Source organism: Maylandia zebra, linkage group LG16 (genome assembly GCF_041146795.1).
Source record: "Maylandia zebra isolate NMK-2024a linkage group LG16, Mzebra_GT3a, whole genome shotgun sequence".
Lineage (NCBI taxonomy): Eukaryota > Metazoa > Chordata > Actinopteri > Cichliformes > Cichlidae > Maylandia > Maylandia zebra.
Genome location: NC_135182.1, coordinates 30,746,491 through 30,770,351, shown reverse-complemented (window position 1 = coordinate 30,770,351; position 23,861 = coordinate 30,746,491). Strand labels below are relative to the sequence as shown.

The window sequence follows — 23,861 nt, the reverse complement described above, 5'->3', positions numbered from 1 at the left end:
TAATATTAATAAATTATGTAAACAGGACATATGGTTGTATATCTGTTGCATTTGTAATAGTTAAGTACCATTTGTATATCTGCTTTTATATAGATATATGGAGGACCAACACCAACTGAAGTAAATTCATTATACAAAAAAATAAGTGTATACATTATTTCTAATAAATATTTATTTATAGATTGAATATTAATTTCCCAGTACATATGACACCCTGTGATATATACTGTAAAATATATGCTATATGTCGCCCAACTTGACACGAATATTACTTGGTTAACTATATAGCTAACTCGTTAGTATAATTACTATGGAAGCTTGTTTCTGTGACTGAAAAACGCTTTGTTTTTGTTTTTTTAAATGGTAAATGGCCTGTATTTATATAGCGCTTTACTAGTCCCTAAGTACCCCAAAGCGCTTTACATATCCAGTCATCCACCCATTCAAGCACACATTCACACACTGGTGATGGCAAGCTACATTGTAGCCACAGCCACCCTGGGGCGCACTGACAGAGGCGAGGCTGCCAGACACTGGCGCCACCGGGCCCTCTGACCACCACCAGTAGGCAACGGGTGAAGTGTCTTGCCCAAGGACACGACGACCGAGACTGCCCAAGCCGGGGCTCGAACCGGCAACCTTCCGATTACAAGGCGAACTCCCAACTCTTGAGCCACGATCGCCCCGATTTTTAATTGCCAGCCATTTCTCTTTTTCAGTGGCAGAAACGATCTTCTATAATTGTCAGTTGTCAGTTAAGTAGTTTACTATCGAGCAAAATAATTGAGTATATTGTAACTAACTGGCAGAGGTAACAGATTTTAAGGTGGCACTATGCTGTTAAATAAAGATCAGATAAATTCTCTGCCCTCATCCTATTCTTCGCTTCTCTCAGGTTCACCCTGACTGCCCAGAGCCTTTTCCAGATCAAGCGTCAGCTGGACAAACTGGGGGAGCTGGTGGTGAAGGTGACCTATGAGAGCGACCCAATACCCCTGCAAAAGCCTCAGATGGAAGAGAGAGTGAAATATCTCATCTACCATCTCATCAAGAGGTACCAACACAGCTCAGCAGAAGACATTTTATTCCTTTAGCATTTGTGAAAGAAATCTGTGTTGCATGTGGGGGTATTTCTATGATTTTTATTTTTTTTTTAAATGTGGTGACACAGAACAAGAATATTTAATTTGAAATGAATGAAGTGTTAACAAATACTCAAGTAAGGTACAAATAACTAAAAATTCTACTTAAGTACAATAACAAAGTATTTTTACTTTGTTATTTCCCACCTCTGAAATTAGCTGCACAAAAAATTAAACCCTGTTATGAAAAGAAGTATTTAGATGCTTTTAATTTATTAAACAAAACTAAAATTGAAGTAAAAGTGCAATAGTTTGAGTAGCAGAATCTACTTAGAGTATGCTGAATCACAGTTATTGATTCTCTTTTGTGTATATCTCTTTGCTGCTGCAGCTTGAAATGATTTTAATGACCTGTTGACAGCTGTGTAGCTTCATCTATAATAATAAGAGTAGTGATTTAATGTTGGGTCTCATTAGAGAAACTGTCAGAGCCTAACACAAAAACCCCAGTTTTACCAGGAGTAAGATAAAGGACAATTAATTAATTAGTGACACATTCACTGAGATAAGAAAGAAAGAAATGGTACTAGATACCACTGAAGCTGTTAAGTTATTAGCCGAAAGATAACCTATATAATGAAACCAGAGGTGGTCCCAGGATTGAGCCTTGAGGGATGCCACATGGGAGAGGAGGAGATGCAGATGTGTAATAAGCAGTGCAAGGGATCCCAGCCCAATTCATCTTTGTGCAGAACAACTTTCAGTGCTCTGAAAAATGAAAAACACGACTTCCTCCTCTGCTTCAGCTTCTGACAACACATTAGACAATAAACCGAAAGGTGGTAACTACCGGAGGAGGAACACGGCCAGCTGTGGTTTGAATGTTCTCTCTCAAGCTCGGGGTGTTAAAGTGAAATTGTAAATCGAGGTGTGGGTTTTTTTTCACAGTTCATTTGTGGTGGAGAAGCAGCCATGTATGCCCACACATCCACAGAAACCCCTCATCATTAAGACTGGAGTACAGTTCACCACCAAAGTCAGGTATGGTGATGTGACATCTTGTTGTTTCAGGATTTGTTTCTGCTGTTGGGTTGCAGTTTGTTTCAGTTTATTCTGATTTCTTGCAGACTCCTGGTTAAACTTCCAGAAGTGGATTATCAGCTGAAAGTGAAAACAACATTTGACAAGTAAGATGATTTATTTTCTTATTAAATGGACCCCACAGTAAACCTGTCTTCATTGCTTGAATAAAAATAAGGTAAAAATGTTGTGTGCTGTGCTTGTGTGTTTCTGCAGGGACCTCCCCCCGGGCAGAGTGTGAGTACAAACTGTCTAAGCGTGCTACTACTAAATGTCCGAGAACAGGAAACAGCACCAGATTAAAAGCAACCTAATCTGCTCGCTAATACAGTAGTTAGGCATGGTTTAGTGAAATAATACTACTTTATCTAATACTGGACCTTAGAACCCCCTCATTTAATTCTCTACATGAAATAACCTGTTTTAGCTTCTTCCTCTTTAAGACAACTTCTGATAGGCTCCCCCTTGAAAGCAAAAGGTTTGAATAGCAGGTGGGCGGAGCATCTGTGCCTGAGGTATTCATACAGGGATATCCACTCTGATTTAACATCATACAAATTCAAGACTGGAAAAAAAATAATGAAATGTCTGTAAGGGGGTAAAAACTTAAAGATTAAAAGCCAAAATCAGCCCTAAAGCTTCCCGTTTTATGGCTTCACTGGCGTGTTATTTGTTTGGCGTTACCAGGTGTAAATATGGTTTGAAAAAGCACTTGGAAACCAAACATGCACTTCGGGGGAACTTTGCCTCTAACTTCCTGTAAAACCAGATGCAGAAAAAACATATTATTGGGTTAAAGTCACCTTAAAAGCTATAGGAGTTTACTGAAAGCAAATGGATTAAAAAATAAAAGAAAAGTGAGTGATTGAGAATGTTTTCTGAGATGTGAATGAATACAGGCATGCCGTGATAGATTTACTTGTTCTCTTGCTTTTTTCCTCGGTTCTCAGTAGGATACAAAGCAAAAATACTCGATGTTCATTAAAAACCAATTGCCTGAACTTCACTTTTATAGAAGTAGCACTTCTTCAATTTTTGCTGTTTAAACAGCTGGTGTTTACTGCCACCTTCTGGTAGTGTTAGCCTGATACCGTGCACTGGAACAGACAGGAAAAGCAATAGGAAATAGGAAGACAGGAAACACTCGCATAATGTACTTGACTTTGTTATAACTTATTGACTTGTCAGTTATTCAAAAATCCATAAAGATATGTGGGCTTTAAAGATTTCATCCGCAAATTATAACAAAAAAATTTACAGCGAAATGTAATCAGCTTGGTTTTCTTTTATAGATCTCTGTTTTAGATTTATACATGTATTGACAGATTATATACGGTGTTATACATTGCAGGAAGGACAGTCTGCAGCTGAACCTTCTTAAAATCGCCCTGATTTAAAAACCTTTACAGTAAAATAAGTGGAGTGTTTTATTTTGAAAACTACATACAGATTTTAAATATGGTTTATGTTATTGTCTAAAACAATCCACAAACACTTCATCCTCTGAATTAAGTCCATCTTATAGATGGATGCTGGTAAACATTGATAAGAAAATCAAGTTTTTTCTCCTTTTCTCCTTAGAAGTCGTCAGTTTTTCATCCTGACCAACAACACTAAAGTTATGGACATTGAGGACTACTCAAACGGCTGCCTCTCAGTGGAGTTCAGACATCTGGTAGGACAAAACTCTAACAAATCTTGACAGTTGTTTAACTGGTTCTTTCATTGAACCTTTAACCATTTATTTAAAATGGTGTTTAGTCATCTCACTCAGAGTTTGTGTTTTACAGCAGCTGAAAGAGAAGAAATATATCAACGGCACCAAAGGGAACGAGGTAAGAAATGTAGATGATCTACGGAGGACAAAAACTGCCAAATAAAAGAGACTCTGTAAATAAGTTCATATTTAATGAAGTCCACAAAAAGTGTAGGGATTTTTTTTTTAAATAATCTAAATTGATTAAAAAAAAAAAATTGTATTCTTTTGCATTTTTTGTACTATTTGTAGTATTTTCTTCCCATAAAATTTTCTATTTTATTTATTATATTTTTATTATTTGCAGTGTATTGTGTTTATTTGTATTTCTAAAGTAAATAAATCATTATTTTAAATCCATATAGGTCTTATTCATTTATAAGATATGACCTAAATTGATTTTCAGCTGCTTTTGGATGCCCTTCATGACACAACCCCATGCTTCATGGTTGATTCAGAAATACATCATGTAACTAATACATTTAAATAAATGTAAACATTGAATGGGAAAGTAGATAAATTAGGGAATTAATACAAAGGTAAGTAAATATTGAAGCAAAACTATCAGTGCCATAGTTTGTAAATTATTTAATGTATAGGCTTAATTAATATTTAATGTATTTAATGACATATTAATTGATGTATAGCATCATTTGCTCCTGATTTGGCAGTTTCTGTCCTCCGCAGTGACCATTAATGCTGCTTCAGATGGATTTGTGCATCATATTCAATGAATCTGCCTTTGAACGCCAGTTGATGTTTCAGTGTTTTATTTTTCAGGGCCTGCTCTCTGTGACAGAAGAACTTCACTCTCTCAGTTTTGAGGCCTGCTTCACGGTGCAGGGCCTCACCATCGACCTGGAGGTCAGCGGCAGAGCAGATCTATTTCAAACTTGTTTTTGTTGCTGTTCATTTACAAAATAATTTACTAATATTTATTTTTATTTTCTAGACTTGTTCCCTGCCGCTCGTTGTGATTTCCAATGTGAGCCAGCTGCCTGGAGGCTGGGCCTCCGTCATGTGGTACAACCTCCTGACTGATGAGCCGAGGGTGAGCCATACTGGACTTCTTCTAAAAACAGAAAATTCATTCATTTGAAAGTTTAAGTTTTAAATGAAATAAGTTGAGCTGAATCAAACATAACCTCACTTTCAGCTCAACTTATTTGAACACACCTGGACATCTTTGTTAAAAGCCTTTGTTTTTATAAATTCATTTCTATTATCTTTAAAATAAAATAAAATAATAAATAAAGAAACACAGATTTTATTTTTTCAGTCGACCTCTGTTGTGCGGATCTTCACAGGGCATTTCTGCATTTTTCAAGTCTCTAAAATTGGTTTTCCCAAAACAGATGCGCGATTAACAGCATCAAAATGACATAAATTACAAATAAATCTTGCAATTCACCCCCATCTCCTGAGTTTAACATCAGTTCATAAATAAAACAAGAAGAAAACTGACTTAAATTCCAAGTCTTTGACTTCCAGAGCGTGACAACAAATTCTGCTGATGTTCCATTTACTCTGGTTCTTCTGTAACTGTAGCTCATGTTCTCCAGCTGTTTTGGAGATGTTTGTTTTCATTTTTTATGCTTCACAGCCTCCCTCACCTTCTCCATCTTCCTCCACAGAACCTGGCTTTCTTTGGGAACCCTCCTCGGGCCAGCTGGAGCCAGCTCTCTGAGGTCCTCAGCTGGCAGTTCTCCACTTTTGCCGGGCGAGGCCTCAACAAAGAGCAGCTCACCATGCTGGGAGAAAAGCTCTTTGGTATGTTTGTCTTTTAGTTTTGTTCTTTCGCAAAGGTTGAAGATTAAGAAAAAATACATTAAAAAAAAATGTGGCTTTAAAGTCGTTAACCTGGAAAAACATCTTCCAACACAGCAAACAGTAAAATATTATACTTAAGAAGACAACTGCAAGCTAACAAGCTAATTAGGACAGAAAGTTAAAGCTGAAGGCAGAAACATCTAAAGAGAGGTGGGAGAGTGTTTACTTGTTTATGGAGGGTGAAGCGACACCTCTGTCATTGTGAAACCACACGCCAGCAGAGATATTCAAGCATGTAGGTGGTGCAGAGACTCCAGAAAGTCGCTCAGTTTAAAAGGGGAAGAACCAGAAACGTTATTCGAGCCAAGTATCAGACTGGTCCAGCTATAAAGTCAAAGTCAGCATAGCAGAGAAACTCTGAGGGGCGATCAGAGGGTCTATAAAAATGAAAAGCCTTACCTCATTTAAATCCAGTGAATCACCCTTCCAGCGTGGCTGTTCTTATATATTGCTGACCACTTCCGTTTATGCATAAAGCAAACACGTTTGCTTCAAGCTGAGCCAGACTTCACGTGAAACAACAGGGAGCTTGGTCTGATGAGTCAAACAAATCACTCTAAAAGACCAAAAGTAGCATTAAAGGTGATGAACAACAGCGTTTTTTTTGTTTTGTTTTTTTAACCCAATCAGATCCCAACAAATCAAAGAAGCTAAAAATGAAGCTGAAGCTTCTTTGATGCTCTGTTTTCTGTATGCTTGTAACACTTTGATGTTTCAGATCATCAAACAAATTCAAATAATACACAAAGATAACACAAGTAAACACAAAATGCAGTTTCTAAATGAAGGTGTTTATTATTAAGGGATAAAGATGCAAACCTACATGACCCTGCGTGAAAAAGTGATTGCCCCCTAAACCTAATAACTGTGGAGGAAGTTGTCTCATCTTTGTAGAATTGTTGCAGTTCAGCCACATTGGAGGGTTTTCCAGCATAAACCACAGCTTCTCAATTGGATTCAGGTCAGGACTTTGAGCAGGCCACTCCAGTCTTCATTTTGCTCATGATAAGTTGCTTTTTGAGGTATTTAGTTTCAGTTTGTCAAACAGGTTCTGTTAAAGTGATTTCTTGATTCAGCAGGTCTGCCAGTAATCAGGCCTGAGTTTGTTTAGTGACGCTAAACTTTGCTTTCCAAACGATGTGGTTAATCACAATTTAACAAAAGGGGCAATCACCTTTTCAACCAGGGCCAGGTGGGTTTGGATAACTTCTCTCTTAATCAATGAAATAATCATTTACATTTAAATATTTTACTCGTGCTGTGTTCTCTAATATTAAATTAGTTGTATAATCTGAAACATTTAAGTGTGATAAATATGCAAAACACAAGGACATCAGGAATGGGGCAGACAGTTTTACACCCCGCTGTATATCGCCTGCTCCTGATCTGTCTGCTCAGCATCCCACTGTGTGAAAATAGTAAATTGTATGAATATAAATGAATTAAGGCAAAAAACAAACCCTGAGATCTCTCTCTCTCTCTCACATTGGTTCTGTACTTTCATCTTTATTGTAGCTAAACATCCTTTTCCTTTACCTGTTTGGTTAAAAATTTTGCTTTACCGGGATGTAACATAGGCAGGAAGAGATGACCAGGTTTTTATATTCATTATCATTCCACAGACCCTGCTCTATGAGATAAATAAGCTCCAGGAGGAAAGATATATTACCTTTTATTGAAATTTCCCAGATTACCGTTGAAGCCTATGAAAAAGGCACCATGAAAGGCCGTTGCGTATGCGCTGCGTTTTGATTCGGTGGGTTTGTTGTTGATGAGAACTCGTACCTCAAAGCTTCATGACAACATGCTGTTTGTCTCGGAAACTGTAGTAAAACCACTTTATGCCCACACGGGGAAGGTCACACTAGTACATTAGTGCTGCTGCTCACAGAGTTCAAAGAATTTTCTAAAACAAGTTCAGAGAATAACTAAAAAGCTGCTGACCTTGTTTTCCTGGGACGGCCATTTATGATAGTTTCTCTTTGTCTCTGTAGGTCAGCATGCCTCCTGCAGCGACTATCAAGTGTCCTGGTCCAAGTTTTCCAAGGTGAGTCTTAGATAATATGAGCATGAGTGGCATAGTACCATTATTTTCTGTGTTATTGTGCCATCTAGTGGCAGTCATAAAACCTTCTGCCGTGTTGTTAATGTTGGTCATGTATTTTTATCCCACATCGTATCTAATTTCAATTTAAATTCCGAGAAGGTTCTCACTCTCTTTTCTTCCAATCATACAGGAGAATATTCCAGGGAAGCCGTTCAGCTTCTGGATGTGGCTCGACTCGATCCTGGAGCTCATCAAGAAGCACCTGCTGCCGGTCTGGAATGAGAAGTAGGTCATCGTGTCCCGGCTGAAAGATCATAAACAGAAAATGTTTCTAAAAACAAACAAACAAACAAACAAACAAAAACAACTCCACAAAAAGATGAAAGGGTTATTAGATACATGAACCGCTATCATTAACATATATGAAGGACCAAAACTGCCAACATCAGTTGGGAAAGACAGAACAGTTAGATACATTTATAAAATATTAATATATTTAATATTACATTACAATAAAATTTCATTAAATTTATTAATATCAATATGCGTTCTTGCCGTGAGCACAGCATCTGGTGTTAACCAATCAGAGACAAGTTTAAGCCCTCATTTGCATAGAAGGAAATGGAAAGGACAAATACATGGAAACTCAAATGGAATGTAAATACAGAACTAAATGAAAACAAAATGTGGCATAAATATACATTTCTATTAGGTAATTAATGCTTACATCTATTGTTAATGCTGCTGCTTTAGTAGTTAGAGGTTTTTTAATTTTTAAGGGGTTTTTTGGGAGGATTTCTTGTCTTTTTAGAGTTTGAATCAACAGAAATTATTATGAGTTCAAGTGTGTATGTCAGCCAAATTTAGACGCCTTTATAAAGGCTTTATCCCAAAAAAATAGCATCAATGGATGTCTGCAGGTGCCAGATATCACCTGCAGACTACAACCCTGTCTTAGAAATGTGCAGCTTCAAAATGCATTAGGATAAACTTTGTATGAATGGCAGATCTAAAATGTGAAATTGGACAACAGATCTCACTGGCTGAAACCAAAAACCTAAATTTCTTTTGTCTTTCTCCGCCTCCGCAGCTACATCATGGGATTTGTGAGTAAAGAGATGGAGCGAGCCTTGTTGAAGGACAAAGAGCCAGGCACGTTCCTGTTACGCTTCAGCGAGAGCCACCTCGGTGGAATCACCTTCACCTGGGTGGAGCACGGCGATAACGGTGAGATTTCCCATAAACCAACATCATCAGACCACGTGTGGTAATAAAATGCAAATGTATACCAAACCTTTAACTATGATAAGACCGTTAAATAAACTTTGTTGATAGAAAATCTGTGCGGTTTTACTTGCTTTGCTGACAGTGGACAACAAAGTTTGCTAACAGTAACTTTTCACACTAGGTGAGGTGAAGTTTAACTCTGTGGAGCCTTACACTAAAAACCGGCTCAGCGCGCTCCCGTTCGCCGACATCATTCGAGACTACAAAGTAATCTCAGACGGGGTTGTCCCCGAAAACCCACTCAAGTTCCTCTACCCCGACATCCCCAAAGACGAGGCCTTCGGGCGGCTTTACAACAGCCAGCCCAGCAAAGGTAAGATCTAATTATGAGGTGAAGTGTTCAAGTTTTTGCTGGGAAACTCTCAGGCTAATTCTCAGGTCGAATTAAATATTAATATAAACCTCTGTTAAACTTCCAGTGCATCCTTACATCCCATCAACCCTGATCCCCATCTCAGAAATGCGGTGAGTTAATATTTCAGTCAAGTCGAGCTCAGTTAACCTTAAACAGAATTTCAAAACAGGCAAAATGTATTTTAATGTCTCTTTTAATGTATTTCAGCTCCAACGCGAGCACCACCCCGCGGTCGTGTCAGTCTCCGGAGCCCCCGATGACACCTGGAGAGTTTGACATGCTCAATGAGCACCTGTGCTTCGACATCGACACCGTAAGTTTACATTATTGTACTTAGTGGATAATACTGGTAATAATATGCATTTTATTATTGTAAATGAATAAGACACTGTATGTGTCTTATAACTCTTAACTCTTATCGCTCTGTGCAGTAGAGCTAAAATAGAAAAAGGTCAAATGTGGAAAACTTCTGGAAACCTCATAATAAAAACAGTAAATTCATTATTCTGCTTGTTTCAAGTCAACGTAGTCTATAAAAGATCAGAAGTTAGAGATTACACATTACTGCGACTAGGACCAAAGTGGCAAACGCCAAAAAGCTGGGTTTTGTATATTTTCTGTATTTATAGCAAGCATTTTTATTATCGTTAACTCCTGAGCGTAAAGACTGAGAACAGTGCAGAGACATTTCTGCAAACACTGTTGAAACATGGCACACTGATCAGTGATTGATGAATTGTTGTGTTGTAATCAATCACACTGATGGAAAGTTGTCTCACATGACATGATGTGAATATTCATGAAGTCAATGTTTTAGGATTTTAAGTTTGGATTAAATGGAGTTTGTTTTTTGTGTTTGCCGACAGTCTGTCTGTAATCAGATTACATTTCTTGTTGACCTGTGATCGCAGGCTGAGATTAAATAATTGAAGACTGCCTCTGATTAGCCTTGCTGAAACGGAAGACTGCTTTTTGCTTAATCTTAGAATTTGTTGAATCTGTCCCGATGTTATGCCGCTAATATTTTTCTTCTTTTTGCGTTTACAGATGAGCTCTCCGTATTCAGAGTAAAAAGAGGGAAGAAAAAAAAAAAAAAAAAAACCATCTGCATCTGGAGCTTCTTTGAATCCTTTGTCAATATCGTGACTCCCGTGAGGGTGTTGTTTTTACAGAGTTTGTGGTTAATGTGTTTTTAAAGCATATTTTGCTTTGTTGTCCATGAAAGAAAAGTTTGTATCATGCTGGTTTTGTGCCTTTAATATTTTGCATGTTCAGTCATGTTTTTCTATAAGAAATGAATTGTATATAAATCAATCTGAACATGTTTTGTTTATGTTTTTTGTAGTTGACATTATTTTGATACTTTATGTCTGCATCTGTCTCTTTTACCTGTTTGTTATTGGCAAAAAAGTTAAATACACGCAGTGTTTTGATTCCCTTTGTCTAACTCATTCACACAGTCGCTCAGCTCTCCTGCCCCCTGCTGGCCACCTCACTGAAATAGCACCGAGGTTTTGTGCTTTTATTTCGAAAGCAGTAGGAAGTGAGACGTCGGCATGTAACAGCTGCTGCTGCTTGGCGGTTTTTACTTACGGCGTTTCTGGAGAATCACGTGATTCTCGGTGATTGTTGAAGGGTGAGGCTGTATTTGGGTTCTTGCGGAAGTTAAAAAAAAAAAACAACAACAAAAAAACCAACAACAGCAAAAAACACGGCTGAGGTGTCTCAGTGTTGCTGCTGCTGCTCAGAAATTATTATCATAAAGAATAAATCATTATTTATACCATGTTATTCATGAATCCCCATTACTCCTAATCAGATTATTTACTGTATGTGTGAACCTCTGACCACAGTCAGGTTATTATGCAACAGCATGGCTGAACATTTTTTTTAAAGAATATGTTGACTTAAAAAGTACAACTTTGTATTACAGAAGATCAAAAATGCCAAAATAAAAAGTAAATCTTGGTGCTTTGACTGACAGGTGTGTTCAGACACAGGGAGGTGTTAAATGTCTTTTCGGCATTTCCACTCCTTTGAGTCCCAGAATTTGACCTCTGGACTCTGTCTCTGTGAGTTACACCTGTGTGAGTAATGGAGGAAACTTGTGAGCTGAAAGCTCAGCTCCCCATCCTCTCATCCAAATATAGCCACTTCTAGTTTAAAGAAAAGTAACATGGAAGCGGGGGTGGTAGGTGGAGCTACAGCATTTTTCAGTGAATGGATGGGGGTTCAGTGTCTGTTCTTGTCCAGGGATGCTTCTGCATGCAGACTGAAGGACCGAGGGATCAAACCCTGGATCTTCAGATTAGTAACGCAGGTGCCAAAAGTAAGACATTCTGTACTTGAGTAGAAGTACAGATGCTAGTGTTTAAAACATAATCCAAGTACTGATTCAACTTCTTTACTCAAGTAAAAAAGTACTGTCTCTGATATTTACTCAAAGTAAGAATGTAAAAGTAGCTCTTTGGAGGACTTTTCTACCAGCTGTTTTTGTACAAAGGCAACTGAATCTTGTGCTGTATTAATAATAAAATAACATAGTAGTATAAACTTGATTTCAGTATAAATTTTAATTCTAATAAATGTGTTCAGCTTAAATCAGTTAAATAGAACATGAGCAGAAAAAAGAAGGATAATAAAACATAGCTCTATTTTTTTTGTTGCCTACATTATAGAGCAGGGTTCTCAAACTTAAATGAGCTGTGGGCCACTGCTGGCACTGTCATCTCATGTGAGGACCATTTTAGTGTTCAAGTAGTACAAACAAATGAGAAAACACCCACAAATATTCCCAGTGTTTTGTTTGTTTTTTCAAATTTCAAATATTGTACAACAAGACGAAACTGCAAATGTGAACGAATTTCCTTCTCCCCTCTCTAAGCCTTTCATTGAACTTCCAAATAAACACATTGGAACTCTGTCCAGACATCTGGCAGCACTTCTGCTGTAATTTCTTTTGTATTTATGAAATGCAGACAGTTTTTGACTGCTTGTGAAAATAGTTTTCCTTACAAATAATTCTCTTATACTGCCTTCATATTAACTCATTTTTTGCTTTTTAAATAACTTATTTTAGCATTGCACTCAACAACAAACAAATCTTCCCTAACAAAAAAAAGTAACTTCAAGAGCCAAACTGCATTATATTTCTTCACGTCAATATAGTGGCACCCGGGCTGCCAGTGTGAGACCCATGTTGTAGAGGGTAATTTTGTTTCTAAATAGGAAAAAGGTTGTTGGGAAGAGATTACAGGGATTTAGCAGTGTGGGGAAAAGGTGCAAAAATCCAAAACAAAGACACCAGACAGTACAGACCGATACAGACACAAGACAGTGCAGACACAACAGTGCAATAGAAATGTGCAGAAAGAAAAAGTATTGTGGAAAAAAACGGATAAAAACGGGTTCATGCGCGCTGATGTGCAACAACCCACCAAACTGAGCTGAAACCTGCACAGAAAACAGCTGTTTTCAGGGTTTCAACATCTGGCTGTTGTTATTTTTTCTTTACTTTGTGACTTGCCGGATGTCGAGCTGTGCGGCCTCCAGCTTTACGCACTCAGCAGGACGAGTTCTGGAGAATCACGTGGTGAGTGTGAGTGGGCGTGTGCAACGGAAGTTCGCGTCCTCGTTCTTAAGGCAAGAATTAACAGCCAGATCAGAAGGCTGGAGGTCGCTTGTGATTTTTGTCCTGCTTTCACCTGTCCGACAAAGAGCCACCCACCAAGGTAAGTCATGATTTCTGCGCAAAGAAACAACTTTAGTTCTATTGCGGGCAGCCTTGTGCGCAGCTTATGGCCCACTTTTCCTCCAAAATGTGCGCGATCCTGATTTTTAGAAGTAGGTAATTGTCTGATAAAAGCTGTTAAAAAGGCAAATGTAAATAAATGAAAATCCTCGGTTCTTGAAGTTGCTGCGGTGTTGTTGCATTTCTTGGAAATCCCCTCCGATTATATTAAAGAGCGGGGCAAAACTTTCCAGTGAGCTCAGTTACATTATTTACCGATAGCTGGCGACATCAATACGCCACCACAATCGCTTTGCATTACATAAACACATAAAACTAATCAGGTCATCATTACTCACACCTCACTTTGGTGCTGTGCTTATTCGAATTATTTTGAGATTTCCACGTTCTGTGTCCACAGACATTCCCTTTGGCTGATAAATAAGATAAATAGAACTGCATGGGAGTTTAAGTCAGCTTTTAAGGACTAAGGAAACTGTCAGTGTGATCACTTTTGAAACTGCACTTGTTATTCACTTGTTACAGCATGTGATCTGACGATTGGCGGTACACATTTTCAGTGAGCGTCAGTCATATTTGTATGATTATATATGGTTATAGTCATGGCTGCCCTCTTGGCCAGGCCACACGTAAAAACAGATTTTTAATCTATATAAAACTATCTTAAATTACTCTAGCGTAAGATGTATTTCTGTTAATAAAATGGAGGAAAATAACGGTAAAGACTCCTATCACATCTGTGGACCAATCAGAGGCCCTGAACTCGTAAAAAGAGGTTCGTGTCTTTGTGACTGCAGATGGCTCAGTGGCAGGCCCTTCTGAAGCTGGACTCTGCACTCCAGAGCCGGGTCTGCCAGCTGTACGAGAGAAGATTTCCCAAAGAGATTCGCCACTATCTGAGCACCTGGATCGAGAACCAGGACTGGTAAGACGGGGCTGGATGCAGGAGCAGGGAAAATAGTTATGGTCTAAGATTAAAGAGCTTTAACTTAATAATATAGTAAGTTGTCCAGTATGATGTAAGGAAGATTGTGAAATCGTAAATTGTTTTTCAGCACATGCAAACAGATGCAGTCCTGCAGTTAAATCTTCTGTTTCTCTGCATTAGGGATTCGGCAGCTGTGGACGAGCACAGAGCCAGAACCTGTTTCCAGGCTCTCCTGGTGTTTCTAGAAGAGCAGTGGTATCGTTCTGTTCAGGAGAACAATATTCTGCAGGGGCCAGATTTTTCCAGGATGAAGGACTACCTGCTGGTAGAACAGATATGATGCTCTGTGCAGAAAAAAAATTTTATTATTTGAAAATGCACTTCCAGTAATGATTTGCGTGGTTCTTTCTGCTCCTTAGGGGCATTTCGAGGGTGAGCCGCTGAAATTGGCCCTAATTCTGTCTGAATGCCTGAAGGAGGAAAAGCAAATTCTGGCTTCGGTCTCTCAGCCTCAGGTCAGTTAAATGCTGTTCTAATGAAGAGCCTGGTTTCATTCCTAAGTCATATTTACACAGACAGGTCTGTCCCAAGGTCACTGCAGTTAACCAAAAGTAGATATGAAAAGATTTTAGTAGAATCATAACTTTGATGCACACTAACTGTAAACATGTGCCTGGGTTGCTTATAGAGAGAGTTACAATTAACGGCAGAAATACATTTTCCCGGACCAGTGAGTAGGTGGAACTGTAAAAATTGCTCATGCTAACAGAAAACGTAGCATTGTGAGTCATAGCAAAGCAAATATGGCAACACGTTAGAGCGAAACTGTGATCACAACCAGAGGAAAGGAAAAGTAAATATAAATTTTAATTATAAATAAATATTTGATAATAATTGCAAACATGTGACAGAACCTTCTTGTTTTTGTCAGAGTTGCAATAATTCAAGCATGCAACAAAGCTGGAGCGAGTTGGACGACAAAGTCAATGAACTGAAGCAACAGACTTTGGTAAGATTACTGGGATTTTATTTTCAGCCTTCCAAGAAGGATAAATGTTTTCCTCTTGGTTTTTAAACCAATGCACTTTTACTCTAATGTAGGAGACCAAGAAGGAAATCAAGACACTGGAGGGTCTGAATGAAAAACTGGACTATATTCTGATGGCCTGGCAAAATAAAGGTACGATAGCACGACCACATACTGTATATAAAAGATGGACATAGTCGCCATGCCATTACCTACTGGTTTTTGAAGTATGGACGACATTAAATTATTAATTTTAGCAGTGTGATTAGTAATAAAATCCTAGAAATTTCACTAATCAAAACTGAGGCCGTAACTCAACACAGCCCTTGCCCATCGTTAAAAAGGCACAAACACTGCAGTGACTCAAGTTATTTGAGCGGAAGCCCAGCAGACATCTGACAGTTACCGATGCCTCTGTCACCTGTCAAACTGGCCATGCCCTTCAAAGTAGGGAAGGAGGGAAGTATCTGCAAAGATTAAACCTGTTTTTTGTAACAGGCTGAAAACAAGGTGATGTTGTGGCGTAAATTTGGGCATTTTAATATGGGAGTCTATGGGGACTCTGACTCACTGTCAGAGTCAACCTCAAGTGGCCACTAGTTCAGTCCCATTTGTCAGCCCAGGAGTTGCTTGGCAGGATTGGCAGGTCTGGTTTGTCACTCAGTTGTTTTTGACACAAGTGTCTTGTCTTCCTTTTCCAGTGGAGGAGCACACTGATATGGCCCAGTCCCAACATATTGTTGAGCAGGCATGTCAGAAACATGCAGTCTCCATAACAGAAAGAAAGGAGGTATGATAAATAATAATAATATGGTAAATGTTTGATGAAATGTTGGCATTAGTGGTGTAAACTAGTGTTTTGAAAGAAGGAAGGTTCAGGGCTTAAGCAATTAGCATCATGGGCTCATCCGGTTAGAATAAGAATAAGCAGCCATCTAATTCAGAATTATTCTCCGGGTTCTCCTTTTATTCTCAAATAAATAAGGCAAAGAAGGAAGGAAACAAAGACACACATGGACTGCCACAGCCGAAAGAAAACAGGAAAACAGATTTAAGTTACTCATTCCCTTAAACAAGACATAAAATAAAACCCAAATAGAACCTCACCTCAGCTGCCGCCCCATGTGGAAGTGAAGAAGGAGTGAGCCAAAAGTGAATGCAGTCCTTATATAATGTGTGACATATAATGTGTGACAGGTGAGTGCAATTGAGGACAAGCACCACACCCAATCAAAGGTGAGAGAACTAAACAAGGTGCATCTGGTGAAGTGAGTGGGTGTGCTGGGATGTGCCAAAGGGTGGGTCTCTACAACAACTAGTCTAAATGGATAAACCACATTCATTTTGATATTTTGTGCAATTATTATGAAAGCTTCATAGAAAATGTTCATGTCATAGATTTCTTTCATGATTGTTTGCATAGAAATCTAGAAACAAACTGGTTGGGGCAGTTTAGTAGAAACATCTATTATTTGCTATTGGTCTGTTCTACTTCATGTTTCAAATTACATAATACATAATTACCTAATCCTAGCATGAAATGTAAAACTAGGTCGCAGTAACATTACAAAACTGTAATTGTAAATGTTTTTACAGCATAAATGTGACATCGCATTTACACTGTACTGTAACGTTACGGCTGCATTGTGACCATGGAGCAATGTTGTCACGGCGTCATGTTGATGTTGGCAGCTTGCCAAATCATGACTAAATGCAACATTGTTTTTCTGGGGAAATATTTTTGAGCAAAAACATAGGTGGAAATGCCTTGCACTGATTGGTTGAACAAACCAGCAACCTATAGGCAGTAGGACTAAGTCAACTTTGCGTAGCAGTCTTCCCCTTTCAGACGTTGCCATTTGAAATGCAAATAAGTCATATAAGCTGATACAGCCAACAGCAACATAGATGACAGCTCTCAGAGTTATACTCATAGAACCTTGGGTTACGGTGGGTAACCTTTCCTTAACTGTTATTTTGCTGTGTTCAGATTTTATTGCGGGCTGTGAGAGATCATGTCTGCACTGGTCAGATGGTGAAACCTCTTCCCTCTCTTATGCGCACATATGAATCTTTTCTTTTTTTGTCTTGCAGAATGTGCTGCATCAGTTGGTTAACATTTTAAAGCAGACAGAAAAGGTTGTGGCGACTCTCACTGATGTGGAGCTGCCAGAGTGGAAGCGCAGGCAGCAGTTGGCCTGCATTGGAAGTCAAGATGACACCAGTCTGGACCACCTGGACAAGTGGTTAGAGCTCATTTGTTCTGCTCACCTTTGCATGTCTAAGAGAATCTGTTTTTCCTCTGACTTTTTACACTCAGCACTTGTGCCTGTTTTATTCTGTGTGCAGGTTTTCGACTGTCGCCGAAGTGCTGCTAGGAGTCTGCGAACAGCTGAAGAAACTTCAAGACCAGAACAGCAAATACAGCAGCACTGACCCTGCCTTCTGTCCCCCTACTTCAATCCCAGAAATGGAGAAATTTGGGCTGTCCTTGTTAATAAAACTAGTCACAAAGTGAGTCACTCTTTTTTTACATGTATAGACACACACACACTGATGCACCAACAGTATGAATAGTGACATGTTCTGTTGTGGTCTGGCATTGCAGCGCTCTGGTGGTGGAGAAACAGCCCGTCATGCAGAAATTTCCACAGCGTCCTCTGATACTGAAGACCGGGGTGCAGTTCAGTATCACAGTGAGGTAAGCATGCACTGACTTTATACACGTGTATGTCTGAGAAACCCAAATGTCAGCTGGGACTTCATGTCACTCACCGCTTCAATGTAATGGGAGTATGTAATCAGTTCCTTTTGTCTGTCTGTTTGTTAGCAGTTTAATGTTGGGGGAAAACGGGGTCAAATGTGAAAATCAGTGAAAACTTTATATTGCCCACAGTTTTCTGTGGCCTTTACACAGTTTAGGGTCAGGTCTGATCCCCAAAACTAAAACATTTCTTTATTAAACTGACGTTCATCTTATTTTGACTGCAGTTTTCTCTCTGAGGTCTCAGATGGACCTCATTAGGTATACTTTCCTTTTACCTGCTAATTATTCTTACAGACAAACTGTTTCTTAACAAGCACAGGAGTTAGCAGCTACGTTTTGAGATGAGACATTTTGACTGAAAGCAGTTTATGAGCTTACTTAGACCTTTTTACGTGTTTACTGGGCCCAAAATAACCAGTGCTAAACTAAAAAAACATAAAGAAATGTCTTTTCTCTTTTCAGGTTCCTGGCAAACATCCCTGAATTCAAATGCAGGTTCAGAGTCAAACCTGTATTTGACAAGTAAGTGAAAGAAAAGCTGGTCTGAAAGAGTGGCATAGAGTTCAGATGGAAATATTTATTTTTTGAACTTTTATTTTAAAAAGACCTTTTTTAAATTTTAAACCTTTTGTCTTTTTTCTCCCCACCAAAATAAGGGATGTTGCAGAAGCCAAGACAGTGAAAGGGTAGGTAGACTAAAATCTGAAATATACATTTATGAAAGTTTATATTTCTGTAATAAATGAGTACTGATGCTTTTTGTACTTGTCGCAGGTTCCGTCTCTTTGATTTCAACAGAGACGACTGTAAGGTGTTGGACGAGGACACAGATGGAGGCTTGATGGCAGAATTTGGGCACATGGTATGAAAATCCTCAACGTTAACAAAGCTTTATGTTTAACCATTGTGCATTCATATGTTCTTTTATACAGTACAGCTTGTAGTTTCTTATAAAAAAATTTATTTTTTCAGTCGCTCAAGGAAAGAAAATCAAGAAGCAAAAGCTCATCTGCGGTAAGAGAAGTTTATTTTAAATTGTCTTTTTTCACATGAGCATTTATGAGCATTACTATACTGTACACGTTTCAGTAGTATGTAGTCCTATAAATCTTGATGGAAAATCTTGAGGGTAAGCAGAGGTAAATACTAGAGACGTGAGCTGCTGCCTTACTCATGTTACTTTCTTTCTTTTCCCTTAGAACCATCTGGTAGTCACTGAAGAGCTGCACATCATCAAGTTTGTGACAGAGTTTCAGTACGCAGGACAAACGTGCAACATCGAGGTAAGCAGCATGAACTTCAGCTTTGATGGCGTTCTCTAGTCCTGATCTTTAAAAATGGTTGCTGTGGTGGAGGGTTTGTACTTTTATTGACTGGTTTCCTCCTCTGCTGTCGGTCCAGGCCAGCTCCTTGCCCGTGGTCGTCATCTCCAGCACGAATCAAGTCCCCAATGCCTGGGCCTCCATCATGTGGTGGAACATGGTGTCCACCAGTGAACCTTGGGTAAAATTTTGTTACAGCCAACAAACACTAGTAACATCTGTTAAGACAAGTCAGGAAACTTCATTGTGGTTCTGTGACTTTTCCCTTTAGGACCTGTCACTGTTCCTGAATCCTCCTCCTCTCACCTGGAAGCAGCTGTCACAGGTGCTGAGCTGGCAGTTTTTGACCGTTGGCAAACGAGGGCTCGATGAAATGCAGCTCTTCATGCTAAGAGACAAAATTATGGGTAAGTAAATAAAATCTAAGCTAATTTTTTGCAATTACTTTTTAAAAAGACATTTATATTTCATTTGCGTTGTTGATGGGAGTTAATTTTAGAGCTCATTTTAGTTATTAAGCTGTGTATATAAAGATATATCTTGCATATTGTGTGTAGTCTTAAAAGCCTGACGTTTCTGTATATTTTTTGGTTTTGAAAAACAATATCACTAAGGATCAAAGTAAAAAAAATATTTACTTGCATGTTTAAAAAATGTATATTTTTATATAAAATCAGTACTGACCAGTACAAAAATAGTTTTTCGCATTTTGGAAATCACTATTATTTTTACTGAAATGATACAATTAGCATGCAAAGCAGATTGTTAGCATAGATTAGCATGGAAAATACATTATTAGCTTGTAGCATACAGTAAAAAGCAGAGTACATAGTTGGCTTAGCACAAAATACAAAGTAGCTTAGCCCTGATGTGCAAACATTTGAACGTGCACATGAAGAATAAAAAATATGTGCACAGGTAAAAACAAACAAACAAATAGTGCAATGATTACACATGTACTATACTATCTAATATTAAAATTTATAAATACTATAAAACACTTTATGGTAATGTGTTTGTTTGTTTGTTTGGTTTTTTTTGTTTTTTTTTAAATGTAACAGTTGGTGCTGCTGCAGATGATGATGATCCTGTGTTCTGGAGCAGCTTCTCCAAGGTGGGTCTTAAGATAAGTTCCTGTAGTTTCCTTGAGTCTGACAGCAAGCACACAGGGGCTTGACTCTTTGTTTTCCTGTGAGGCAGAACGAAAATGCCTGGATCTGGATCGATGGCATCCTCGATTTAATCAAGAAACACTTGGTGGATCTTTGGCGTGATGGGTACGACTTCACACTGACATCCAAACTTAGATTAGCAACATTTCTTAAAGTTGTATTACAGTCATATACGGATGATGTGCTAATGTGGAAGGGTGTGGCGTTTCCTGTGTGCGACTTTCAGATCCATCATGGGGTTCGTGAGCAGGGAGGGGACACGCCTCCTGCTGCAGGAAAAAAAGGCCGGTACTTTTCTGATCCGGTTCAGTGAGAGCAGCAGAGACGGCGCCGTCACCTTCAGCTGGGTCGACCACTCCAACGATGGTATGTTTCTGAGTCTGTCTTCACTGAGCCCACTGAGGACAATTTAAATAACTCTGCTGGAGGAAATAGAATAGTTATAATTATGTATTCACTATAAAGTATATTTACCTTAAATTGTGTGTTTGCTGACTGCAGTGGTTTGTCCTGCTTTGTATTGATATGTGTTTTTCCCCCTGTAGAGCCTCATGTGCATGCAGTACAGCCATACACCAAGAAAGAGCTGTCGGTGTTACCTCTGCCAGATATCATTTACCGCTACAGTCTGGCATCCCAGCGAAGCAGAAATCCCCTGGTCTATCTTTACCCCGACATCCCCAAAGACACCGCCTTCGGACGCTACAAATCCCCCGGTATCACCTCTCACATCACTTCCTCCATGAAAATTACACCTAAATAAATAAATAAATAAATAAATAAAAATCCTGTAGAAAACAGTGAATATAAATTTTGTCTGGTACTCTGTCATAAGATAAAGATAAACTCTGTCATAAAGTGTTTACCATTTCAAATAATGTTGAGATGATCCAGTTTACTTTCTGTGTAATGAGCTCAATCCTATCTGTCCACCCAGAAACATCAGAACCTTCAGGGGATGGATATCACCGCAGAATACCTTCTTTTATATCAAAGTAAGTAACAGTAACAAAAATGCTTCTGCAGTGTGTCTGAATTTAATTTTTATTCATTATTACAATCTTTTTTTTGTTTGTTTTTGTACAGCGATCCTACGCCACCTCCTTCTCCACCCAATGAGATCCACATGATGGAAATGGACAATGACCTGGAAACAAGTGTAGGTTTATTATTTCTTTTTAGGTTTATTTTCCCGCAGCCCTTTTAAATAGACTTAATTCGTTGGGATCTGGATCTCGTTAAAGATCTGGTTTAAGAACAGCTTATTTACCATTTAGCTGTAGCCTGTTGAAAACATGAATACTAAAAGTGACGTACGACAGAAGATCCCAACGATCACACAGTAATTTTCCCTCACCAACACTGTATCTGTACCTCCAGTGATAATTTCAAAATTTACAGGTTGTCTTTAATGAGCCCGCTTTGTGCCGTGTTCAAACAGCCATTTCTTTTATTTGCATAAAAGACCACAAGAAAAAAATATGTTTAAAGGAGACTAAGGCTACATTCACACTGCAGGTCTTAATGCTCAATTCCGATTTTTTTTTTGATCAAATCCGATTTATTTATTTTTTTGTCTGGTTGTTCACACTAAAAATAAAATGTGACAGCAAACACGCTCTAGTGTGAACCGTTCACGGCCCTCAAAGCGGCCCGCATGCGTAAAAGAAGACGTCACACACGACGCGCTCTGTTTAGACCCAGACCAAACAGTATTGTTTGACTGATGGCCTTAATATAAAGACTTGTTTCGGACTTTACGTTTCCCAATTTTGCTTTAAGTTATAAAGTTATTTAGATATGGCCTAATAATGATCCTTATTGCTGTTTTAGAGAGGAGCGGTGCTTCAAAGGATAGTTGCAGATTTCTGTCAGAATCTGCAGATTATACAGTACAAATAAAATGTTCACGTTTCTCCAACGTTGTTTTCCCAACAGCTTCACTGACATCTACACTGGATGGCCAGGAAGCGTTCGCGATGTTTTCTCCGGCGCTGATAATTGGTGTCTGTCTTGTGTCAGTGATGTAAAAAACAGATTTAATGCGACTAGTCATGTCACAAACTTCAAACAGCAGTGTTTTCTAAAACACATATGTATCGGATTCAGTACCACATACGAAAGTGACCTAGATCGGATTTGAAAATATCGGATTTGTGCTGTTCAAACTGTCATACCATGATCGGATATGGGTCGCATAGGGTCAGAAAAGTCGGATTTGATGCGCTTTTGCCTGCAGTGTGAACGTAGCCTAAATGTTCTCTCTCTGTTGCAAGTAAATCACAACACATCGAATGCATCACATCACATGCATCACCTTCTGAGTATCTCCAGGTTTAAACCCTATCCCTTTCCTGCTGCAGCTAACTTAAACTAAACCTTCTGTGTTTCACTGCAGGCCAGCTTGAGTGAATTCCTCTCTTTTATTGTCGACTCGCCTGCTCCAGTCGTGTCCTGGGAATCTCAGCTGGACATCTGCCCAACTTTAGCTTCGTTACAGACATCATCGCCTGAAAACCTCTTTGTCGATCAGTTTAGTTTCAGCTAAAATCTGCTGGATTGCTGATCACACGCTGCACTTTGCTGGAAAAGAAAAGCTGTACTGTAAAAATAGCAACAATCAATGTGTATGAGATTTTAATTCAAAGTTTGTATTCACATTCTGTTTTTCTTACTGTGCTGTATATTTGGTATATTTAGTTTTTTTTTTTTTTTTTTTTTTTTGACACTGTAATTTTTATTGATAGTTTTGTCACAGTTTAAACATAGACATGTTTTGCATTACAGGAGAAATAACCATGCAAGCACACAGTCAAAACAAAACAGAACTAAAGCGAACAGAAGGTGTGGGTGCCAATTCTAATCAACTACCGTATGCATGCCTGCCTTTGCTCAGCAGCATACATACTCCAGCTTATATATGTACTTTTATACAGGCATGCATCAATAGATATACAGAGTCATAGACCTTAAATGTTTTGTTCGTTCATTAATTTTCCTTGGTGCCATACAATGTCCACTTCTCCCACTTAGCAACGAAAATATCTTCCTTTAATCTGAGAATGTAAGTCATTTTTTCCATTGCATAGATTTCTCCAACAATATTTAACCAGTCTTGTGATGAAGGCGGAGCCAGTTTGTACCAGTTTCTTGTTATAGCTTTCTTTGCAGCTATCAATAGGATTTTTGTCAAATACAAGTCGTCGTACAGAACATACTCTCTAATATTCCCAAGATATACAGTTTTAAAATTGTGTGGTAATTGGTAGCCCAAGATATTGCCTATTACAAGACTCACGTTCTTCCAAAAATTATGCAGTTTCAGGCACTCCCAAAACACGTGCGTATGATGTGCTTCCATGTTACCACATCTTCTCCAGCATGGCAAACTGTCTTGAGTCTGTTTACTTTTGATTTTTGGTGTAATAAAGAATCGAGTAAGGTGTTTCCACCCAAA

At 38.7% G+C, this 23,861-nt stretch overlaps 2 protein-coding genes and 1 long non-coding RNA gene across 8 annotated transcripts in view; 2 read left to right on the top strand and 1 right to left on the bottom strand.

Moving 5' to 3' along the window:
- LOC101482935 (signal transducer and activator of transcription 4) overlaps positions 1-12,359 on the top strand; it is a 22,207-nt gene extending 9,848 nt beyond the window's left edge. The window contains exons 9-24 of one of the 2 annotated variants that reach the window (XM_023152354.2): positions 896-1,054; positions 2,031-2,123; positions 2,210-2,269; positions 2,379-2,399; positions 3,747-3,837; positions 3,953-3,997; positions 4,699-4,782; positions 4,871-4,969; positions 5,553-5,688; positions 7,743-7,795; positions 7,986-8,080; positions 8,886-9,022; positions 9,204-9,395; positions 9,502-9,547; positions 9,645-9,750; positions 10,485-12,359. In XM_023152354.2, coding sequence (XP_023008122.1) covers positions 896-1,054; positions 2,031-2,123; positions 2,210-2,269; positions 2,379-2,399; positions 3,747-3,837; positions 3,953-3,997; positions 4,699-4,782; positions 4,871-4,969; positions 5,553-5,688; positions 7,743-7,795; positions 7,986-8,080; positions 8,886-9,022; positions 9,204-9,395; positions 9,502-9,547; positions 9,645-9,750; positions 10,485-10,508 — 1,441 coding nt within the window. In that variant the 3' untranslated portion in view covers positions 10,509-12,359. Of the gene's footprint in view, positions 1-895; positions 1,055-2,030; positions 2,124-2,209; positions 2,270-2,378; positions 2,400-3,743; positions 3,838-3,952; positions 3,998-4,698; positions 4,783-4,870; positions 4,970-5,552; positions 5,689-7,742; positions 7,796-7,985; positions 8,081-8,885; positions 9,023-9,203; positions 9,396-9,501; positions 9,548-9,644; positions 9,751-10,484 lie in introns of both variants that reach the window. The other variant, XM_004559120.2, reaches the window with a different exon arrangement.
- On the bottom strand, positions 4,855-16,282 carry LOC105941084 (uncharacterized). Of its 5 annotated transcripts, XR_002721106.3 has the most exons (5): positions 16,251-16,282; positions 7,418-8,099; positions 6,148-6,282; positions 5,915-6,012; positions 5,585-5,712 (listed from the first exon to the last, which is right to left on the bottom strand). It is a non-coding gene; the product is annotated as an uncharacterized LOC105941084 (long non-coding RNA). The 5 variants fall into 5 exon arrangements; XR_013093636.1 differs by adding an exon at positions 4,855-4,990 and having other exon boundaries at positions 5,532-6,282; XR_013093639.1 differs by lacking the exon at positions 5,915-6,012 and having other exon boundaries at positions 5,578-5,712.
- LOC101486905 (signal transducer and activator of transcription 1) lies at positions 13,023-23,861 on the top strand. The gene is made up of 24 exons (XM_004559232.4): positions 13,023-13,168; positions 13,986-14,113; positions 14,297-14,441; positions 14,536-14,631; positions 15,048-15,125; positions 15,218-15,296; positions 15,845-15,933; positions 17,238-17,389; positions 17,493-17,657; positions 17,752-17,844; positions 18,373-18,432; positions 18,567-18,596; positions 18,685-18,772; positions 18,883-18,924; positions 19,110-19,193; positions 19,312-19,413; positions 19,504-19,639; positions 20,294-20,346; positions 20,433-20,509; positions 20,631-20,770; positions 20,950-21,120; positions 21,342-21,399; positions 21,491-21,563; positions 22,803-23,861. The coding sequence occupies exons 2-24, from the start codon at positions 13,986-13,988 to the stop codon at positions 22,950-22,952; spliced, it is 2,289 nt and encodes a 762-aa protein (XP_004559289.2). The 5' UTR covers positions 13,023-13,168; the 3' UTR covers positions 22,953-23,861.

Bases quoted from the DNA above. Each gene is read 5' to 3' on its own strand.
- LOC101486905 (XM_004559232.4), top strand. From the start codon at position 13,986: ATGGCTCAGTGGCAGGCCCTTCTGAAGCTGGACTCTGCACTCCAGAGC. The intron at 18,433-18,566 runs GTAAGTGAAAGA...CACCAAAATAAG, and splicing joins GTCAAACCTGTATTTGACAA to GGATGTTGCAGAAGCCAAGA. The intron at 18,597-18,684 runs GTAGGTAGACTA...TACTTGTCGCAG, and splicing joins GAAGCCAAGACAGTGAAAGG to GTTCCGTCTCTTTGATTTCA.